Source organism: Scophthalmus maximus, chromosome 19 (genome assembly GCF_022379125.1).
Source record: "Scophthalmus maximus strain ysfricsl-2021 chromosome 19, ASM2237912v1, whole genome shotgun sequence".
In the NCBI taxonomy this organism is placed as follows: Eukaryota; Metazoa; Chordata; class Actinopteri; order Pleuronectiformes; family Scophthalmidae; genus Scophthalmus; species Scophthalmus maximus.
The window spans coordinates 1,167,501-1,175,000 of NC_061533.1; the positions used below are offsets into that span (position 1 = coordinate 1,167,501).

A 7,500-nucleotide genomic window follows, 5' to 3' on the forward strand; every position below is an offset into this window, starting at 1 on the left:
AACTGAGTTTGTTCCTTAAGCCTGAAAATTTAAAAGTGGCTGAATATTAATAGAAGTTGAGATCTATAAATCTATATGTCCTGGTTGTGTCCTGTTTCAGAGAGAGGACCAGGACCCTGGTTCAGGTCAAGGAAACTCCAGGAATCCAAATCATTTCAGAGGTCCGGTTTTGTGTCTTTGCGCGTGAGAGGTCGTGGGGTCGAAGCCCACGTTCTCCAGGTGACCTTGACCTCCTCGTCAGTGAGGAACTATGTTTCTACCTGAACAGGAAACTCGTCACATCTCAGTATCGTTACTCTGCAGGAAAACCGACTTCTACAAGGACTTGGTTCCACCACATGGACCTGAACCAGGGACGTGATCCACTCCCTCACTCTGTCTTGTAACGTAAATGAAATATGAATTACTGAACATGGCAACGTTCCGTTTAACATTCTGTTAATTTTCACCAGTATTTTTCAGGCTAAAGAGCCAAACTTAGTTCCTGAATGTTCCTGTACAGCGTCTGTTTAAAACAGAAGAAGTATTCAAGGCGATGAGCAGCTCATCACTTGTGATCTGCAGGCGTGTGTTTGAATCCCATCTTAAAAAAAAGAAAAGAATTATGTGATAGCTTGAGTGAAATCTTTGTTTTTTCCACAGTTTTCTGATTCGTCTCTTTGTTTGTGTCCAGAGCTGAAACGTCTTCTACAGGAGCTGCTTGTTGAGCAGCAGGCGCTGCAGCAGGTGAAAAACAAACGCACCCAGAGTCTCCAGCGGCTCCACAAGAAGAGAGACGAACTGGACGGGAAGCAGGAAGAACTGGACAGGAAGCAGGAAGAACTGGACAGGAAGCAGGAAGAACTGGACAGGATACAGGACGCAGTGGACAAGAGGAAGGAGGAGCTGGACAGGAAGCAGCAGGAGGTGGACGGGACGAGGGACCAGTTGGCCAAAGTGCAGGACAAAGTGGACAGGAAGAGGGAGGAGCTGGCTGTGCTGAAACAGGAAGTTGATTCCCACAGAAAAGAGGCGGAGTCATGTCTCAAAAACACCGAACAACAGCGAGCAGAACTGCAGGTTGGTAACGAGTCAGTTTCAGAAACGTTTTAGTGTCGTACATTCGTGGGTGAAGATGTAAATGTACATGTACAGTATGAGATTATATGTTCATGAGTATGTTTCCAAAATGAAGAAGAAGAATTAAAATGTATGAAGGTTGAGGAGATGAGGTCTGTGATGTTTTTTGAGCAGCAGCTGCAGGAGGAGAAGAGCGGCCTGCAGGGGGAGTGTCGCCACCTGGAGGCCCGACGGAGGCACGCCCACAGGTACACACACACACACACTGGACGAAACAGTCAGGAGGTCATTATTATTCACATACAAGTTGTGTGTGTGTGTGTGTGTGTGTGTGTGTGTCAGGTGTCTGTCTGCGGTGGAGGCGGAGCTTGCTAAACAGAGGGAGGAACACGGACACGCCCAGCTCCTCAAAGAGGAAGTGGTCAGAGATGCAGCAGCCAATCAGGAGCAGCTCAATGGTATGACATTATCGTGAATATGACACAGTTTCAAACAAAGTAAATTGTATATAGTGAAATATAGACTGGTAATAAAACTGGTCTTGAGCCTGTGTTCTGTGTCCTGACCAGCAGGGGGCGACTCGACTTCTCACTTGATCTTAAATGTCAGAAACATTTTCCTGAGGAGTTTATGGTTCAAGTCTTCTTCAACACATGATGTTCATTTTGTACATTATGGCTCATTTACAGTCAAATAAACCATAAAGCACCGGATGTGTCGGGGGCGTGGCTACAGTGTGATTGACAGCTGGTACCGACCGATAGGAGCAGGTCACAGGTGGTGTAGGTGGACGAGCTCTTGGTCGGGCCACGCCCCCCTGCTCCTCCATATATGGTCACTTCTGGGGGGTTTAAAAACAAGATGGCGCCAAACAAAATACTTAACTGGAGGCTTCAAAATGGCCGCTCAGTGGGTTGATACTAAGTAATACTAACCCTAACCCTAGTGGAGGTTCACTGAGGTCCTCCCTCTCACCTCTTACCATCACGACTCAGCACGAGCATCTGTCAGATAGTCTACTGACCTGTGACTTCGTCGTGTCGTCCCTCAAGAAAGTAACGTCCGAGTCCCAGAAGAGAAAACACAGAAAAGAAAGAGAAAAAATAACTGCTAATTAATTTCTTTCATAAGAAAGGTGAGCTGGCCATTAGCAAAAACTCCTACTACGACAGCTAGTTAACGAGACCAGATCGACACAGCTGACTTTTACCACCTGAATACAGTACGAGTGAGCATCATATCTGCGGGGGGGGGGGGCTGCGTTAGTATAGGGCACAGAATCAGTTGCCACAGCCCTGACTGTAACACAGACTGTAAAATAAAAAGTTTTAACATTGATTTGTGCATAAAACCAGAGCAAAGTTCCAGGTCACGTCCAATAGTTTTTACGTAGCTACAGGGACATTCAGGAAGTAAATGTGGAAAATTCTATTTGATTAATCGTCCTTTGATCAGACTCTAATGCTTCGTCAGTCAGCGATCATTGGACGACTTCAAGATGGTTCTTGATATTAATTTAAACAACTATCGTGTTCCAGACAATTCTGATCTGCTGGAGAGACAAACCTGCAGTCTCTGGAGCAGGTAACACACACACGTGTATCTGATGTGTGTGTATAATCAATAATCAATAATCATGACACCACTCATCTCATGTGTGTGTGCAGGACGGGGACCTCAGGGGGGAGGGGCTATCAGGGGACGAGTGTGTGTACCTGTCTACAGCCGACGTGAGTCTTGTCAATCAAACTTTATTAGTACAAAAGCTGCAACAACCAGTAAACCAATAAACACAATATATATATATATAATATAATAAATTAACAAATTCATATTTTATGTTAATGAGACAAACATTTGTATTCTTGTTTGATTGTACAATGTGGCCAAAAGTATGTGGACGTCTCTGTTTGTCCTGGTTTTGGCTTCTTCGTTCCACTGAGGGAAATAATGATATAATTGAATATCCAGTGATATTGTGAACACCTGACCGTGTGTGTGTGTGTATGTGTGTGTTCAGGACGACAGGTGGGACGCGGAGCTGCGGAGAGAGATACTGAGACAACATGAAGACCGACTGAAGGTTTCAACTAGATCTTAAAATGAATATTATAGAGCCGCAGCTGTTTTTTTGTACTTGTGTCTGGCTTTAATACTCTTCTGTACAGACTTAATGTTTCAACGTTGTTTGTTCAAATACAAGAACTCAACAAGCAGATGAATCAATGATTACGAAACATCAGACGTTCACCAACAAACCTTCTCTCACACAATGTGACAGAAAGAGATCAGACATTCCTGACTCCGCCCCTTTGTCTAGCAGGAGGCGCTGGAGGCCGACGACGCGTCACTGGGCCTGAGACACAAACTGCAGCAGCTGCACTCACTGACGTAGTCGTCATACAACAACCAATCACAGCGCTCGCATCACATCATCACCACAGACGAGTCGACGCCGTCTGCAGCTGAACCGTCGCACGGCGACTGGATGTGAGACACGTAATAAATAACAATCATCTGAGGAACTAAACTAACGAGACGTTCGACTAACAGACCTGATGAGCAGAGCAAAGAGAAACTGATTGTGAATAATAAATAGTCTGAAAAAACGGAACTTTGTTCGTTTCAGGTTTAAATTTTAAAAAACCACAGACTGTAAATAAAGATGGACGACGTGACAGATCAAATACTCAAGATCGCCCCCTGGTGTCCGGCTGCAGTACAGGTCATAAGCCCCGCCCCCTCCATGTCATGTGAGGTCGTTCTTATCACTGATGCTTGTTCACGTGTTCATGTTTCTGATCACTTTGCTTCTCATTAGTTATTTGATGATATAAAAACTGAGGCTGAGACGTGATGATTGACAGATGACACCGACTCAGGATTGACAGCTGACAGTGTGTCTGTGAGCTCCTCTTCAGTCAGAACCAATGACCTCGGAGTCACAAGGAAGTGATGACATCACGTCCGCAGAGGGAACCTCCAGTCCGCTGATCGTCCAATCACACGTCTTCATCTCAGCCCGTCTGTCACGTCACTGACCAACTGCATCACCTCTCTGACGACGTAGTTACAGTCGCCAGGCAACAGAGCACCTCGGGACTACAACAGCTGCTGTCGACCTGCTGGAGGAGAGTCTGAGAGACAGACAGGCAGACAGACAGGCAGAGAGAGACAGACAGACAGACAGAGAGAGAGAGACAGGTAGATGACTGTTTGCTACAGACATATTTAATCTGAACAGAAGTGAAGTCCGACAGACCAACAGCAGGTGAGACTCACCTGGACGAGACTCACCTGGACTGGTCCCCCTGAGCCCTGGTCCAACAGTCTGATGCAGGAAAGTGTCTGATTCGTCAGTTCGTGTCTGACCGAGTCGTCGAGCTGCGAGTCTGAAGAGACGTCGACCAGCAACCGCAACAAGCAACGCAGCAACGTGTTGACGCGTCCCTCCATCCTGAGGAGGTCAGAGGTCAGATGTCAGCTGTGTCTCTTGCTCTTGTCCACCAGGGGGCACGGACAGCAGTGAGTGTGAGAGTGTGTGTTTGTGTTTGTACCTCGGCCAGGCTGCCCTGGTGGTTTTCTGCAGAACCTCCAGGACCTTCAGCCTGTTTGTCTCCTCAGGAGGATCTTTGATCTCCAGGTATCCCAGAACCACCCGCTGCAGCCGCTGCAGGTGTCTGCACACCGCCACGCCCATCCTGCAGCACACATACGCGCACACACACAGTGAACTTGGTGGAGGGATGGAACATGGATATGGACAAAAATGGGGTCGGAGCCAGAAGTCACGCCCACCTGTCTACAAGCGGCGGGAGGACAGAGGCGTAGACGCGTCGCATCGGAACTTTGTTCTCCGCCTCCATGTGGGTCAGGACCAGACGCAACACGTCGTCATGGCGACAGGGCTTCCTGCGGGCGGAGGAGGGGGTGAGCGAGGAGGGGGGCGTCTCCAGAACCAACAGGAGGTCCAACAGACAAGAGAGGACGAGCTAGAGAGAGAGAGAGATTAATGTCTCTCAGCTTTTCAACTTTCAAACGCGTGTGTGTGTGTGTGTGTGTGTGTGTGTGTGTGTGTGTTACCTGTATGACAGCAGCCTCTGTGGTGTACAGGTGTTTGAATAAGGCTTGATAGACGACTTCTGCTCTGTTGAACTGACGGAGATCAGCAGCAGGCTGAACACACACACACACACACACACACACTATCACACAAAGATAATCTCCAGTTGGAATTGGTTGAATAAAAGAAATGGATTGTGTGTGTGTGTGTGTCTGTGTTCTTTCTTACCGTGTTCAGTACAATATGATGCAGACAGCGAACTCCCAGCATGCAGTTCTCTGGTCTGTAGTGGTCAGTGAGGAGAAGGGAGGGGGGGAGGAGGCGCGGCAGGTGAGGGGAGAGAGAGGGGCGAGTGACCTGCAGGGAACATGATGACAAACTAAAGTTTTGAATCAAAGAGTCACAAACTTTATTAGTCGTCTGACCAAGACAACATCACACTGACCTGCAGGAGGCTCCACGCAAACACCAGCTTCACCGCCTCACACCGCTGCCACGAGTCCCTTACATACACACGCACACACACACACACACACACACGGTTAGATCCACACAGACGTGTGATGACGACGACTCGTTCAGAATCTGATGCTCACTTGGCGAGTTGCGGCTGCAGGACATCCAGGACTCCTCCCAGAATTCCTCTGCTCTTGCCTCCATCCTCCTCCTCCCTCTGACTCCCGCCCCCCACCAGGAGGTGGGCGGAGTCTCTCCAGCCACCCGCCCTCAGCAGGACCTCCTGCAGGCTCCGCGCGGCCGCTCTGGAGGGGGACGTGGTCCAAGCCCGATCCTAAGCACACACATACACACTGACCTCCACACGTTTCTACATCTGACTATTTTTTTAGGTTTTACCTTTTTCCGTCCACGCTCACCTGGAAATGCGTCACAGTGAACACACACACGGCCGGCACCACCGCACTCAGTAGCAGACCAGGCTCCTCCCACTTTCCCAGAGCTCCCAGCAGCGCTCCGAGCGCCGAGCACACCGGGACGGCTCGGCTCGGGACGCTTTGATAGGCCGCCACCGGCAGAGAGCCGCAGTCGTCCTCGCAGAGTGGCAGAGCTGCACAGCCAATCAGAGCGCCGATCAGAGACCCGTATGCCGACTCGAGTGCAGCCTGACCACCGTCCTCATTGGCTGAGGCCGGGGAGAACAGCCAATCGGGATCTGCTGTTTGAAAGAGCCGCTCCACACGACCAATCAGGGAGCTCGTTTCAGAGTCCGAGGACACACCGATCAGCTTCTCCTGCAGCCGAGACAGGAGCTCCGTGATTGGAGGGAGAGGGGCAGAGGGGAGGGGCTTCTCTGAGGAGGAGAGATGAAGCTCATGAAGTAAGGAAGAAAGCTCCATCTTGTGGGGAAGGAGACAGGGAGAAGGAAAGAAGGAAAGGAGGCATCATGCTCTATCTTATCTCCTTTAGGAAACACCGGAGCTTCCTTTACCAAAAGAAAGGAGACGATGCCGTCCCAAAATTCATTGCTGCAGCAACATTTAAATTGACACAAAAATCGTAGTTGGACCCGAGCAGAAATATGTAAACATTGAAACAGCTGATTTATTCTGGAGACATTATCCATGAATATTGATCTGTTAGACACATGAATGTTATTACATCATCAAACAATACTTCATTTATATAAAGTATTTATTTATATTTATTTATTTATAATGTATATCTTCTTAATAAATACATTTTTTAAAGCTCCATGACAGAAACTGTTGTCACTTCTGGTTTGCTTCATGTTGTTGTTACTTCCTGTTTGTTTTATGTGATTGTCACTTCCTGTGAGTTTAATTTTATTGTTACTTCCTGTTTGTTTTAATCTGTTGTTACTTCCTGCTAGTTTCAATAGATTTTTTGTCACTTCCGGTTAGTTTCATTTTATTACTTCCAGTTTGTTTTATTTTGTTGTTACTTCCTTGGTTTTATTTTTATTTTCTTGTCACTTCCTGTTTCTTTCATTTTTATTTAGTCTTACATCCGGTTAGTTCATTTTATTTTCTTGTCACTTCCTGTCAGTGACCGATGTAAAATGTCTCCAGTTGAAAACGTCTTTTCTTCGCAGCTGAATCTGAACAAACGTCTGATTGTTGTCAGTCTTCCCTTGTCTGTCACATCGCGTCGCGTCACATTTGACGGTTCCTACTCGTCTCGTCTGTTTGATCAGAAACACGAAGAGAAACTGACCTGAAACACGAACAGACTCGAACAGACTCGAGGTGTAGATCCTCTTCCGTTTGGCGCCACACGCTGATGAGGGACGGACGGTGTGTCCGGACAATACATCCGACTGGGTACAAACTGGTCCGCACGGAAGGTTCCTACGCGCTGTGAGTTCCGGGTCTGGAGAATATTCACGTTTCCGGACGTGA

At 47.8% G+C, this 7,500-nt stretch overlaps 2 protein-coding genes and 1 long non-coding RNA gene across 15 annotated transcripts in view; 2 read left to right on the forward strand and 1 right to left on the reverse strand.

The window, feature by feature from the left end:
• Positions 1–846, forward strand: part of cntrl (centriolin) — a 9,951-nt gene extending 9,105 nt beyond the window's left edge. For 8 of the 10 annotated variants that reach the window (XM_035639474.2, XM_047329075.1, XM_047329077.1 and 5 more), the window contains one exon: positions 674–846. In XM_035639474.2, coding sequence (XP_035495367.2) covers positions 674–707 — 34 coding nt within the window. In that variant the 3' untranslated portion in view covers positions 708–846. The remainder of the gene's footprint in view (positions 1–673) is intronic. The other 2 variants (XR_007030154.1, XR_007030156.1) reach the window with 2 other exon arrangements.
• Positions 847–2,797: 1,951 nt separating this feature from the next.
• LOC124849711 lies at positions 2,798–3,673 on the forward strand. Its single transcript, XR_007030158.1, has 2 exons — positions 2,798–3,142; positions 3,383–3,673. It is a non-coding gene; the product is annotated as an uncharacterized LOC124849711 (long non-coding RNA).
• Positions 3,674–3,842: 169 nt separating this feature from the next.
• Positions 3,843–7,404, reverse strand: tti2 (TELO2 interacting protein 2). Of its 4 annotated transcripts, XM_047329082.1 has the most exons (10): positions 7,316–7,404; positions 5,998–6,477; positions 5,719–5,912; positions 5,568–5,625; positions 5,351–5,479; positions 5,143–5,262; positions 4,858–5,051; positions 4,617–4,760; positions 4,342–4,516; positions 3,843–4,196 (listed from the first exon to the last, which is right to left on the reverse strand). In XM_047329082.1, the coding sequence occupies exons 2-10, from the start codon at positions 6,475–6,477 to the stop codon at positions 4,110–4,112; spliced, it is 1,581 nt and encodes a 526-aa protein (XP_047185038.1). In that variant the 5' UTR covers positions 7,316–7,404; the 3' UTR covers positions 3,843–4,109. The 4 variants fall into 4 exon arrangements, with proteins under 4 accessions (XP_047185038.1, XP_035495343.1, XP_047185040.1 ...); XM_035639450.2 differs by lacking the exon at positions 7,316–7,404 and having other exon boundaries at positions 4,357–4,516; positions 5,143–5,235; positions 5,998–7,309; XM_047329084.1 differs by lacking the exon at positions 7,316–7,404 and having other exon boundaries at positions 5,143–5,235; positions 5,998–7,309.
• Between the last annotated feature and the right edge of the window lie 96 nt (positions 7,405–7,500).

What these genes read in the sequence shown, in the direction of transcription:
- tti2 (XM_047329082.1), bottom strand. Translation starts at nt 6,477, where the DNA reads ATGGAGCTTTCTTCCTTACTTCATGAGCTTCATCTCTCCTCCTCAGAG. An exon ending in TTGCGTGGAGCCTCCTGCAG is followed by an intron (nt 5,480 to 5,567) that starts GTCAGTGTGATG and finishes TGTTCCCTGCAG; the next exon opens with GTCACTCGCCCCTCTCTCTC. An exon ending in ATCATATTGTACTGAACACG is followed by an intron (nt 5,263 to 5,350) that starts GTAAGAAAGAAC and finishes TGTGTGATAGTG; the next exon opens with TGTGTGTGTGTGTGTGTGTG.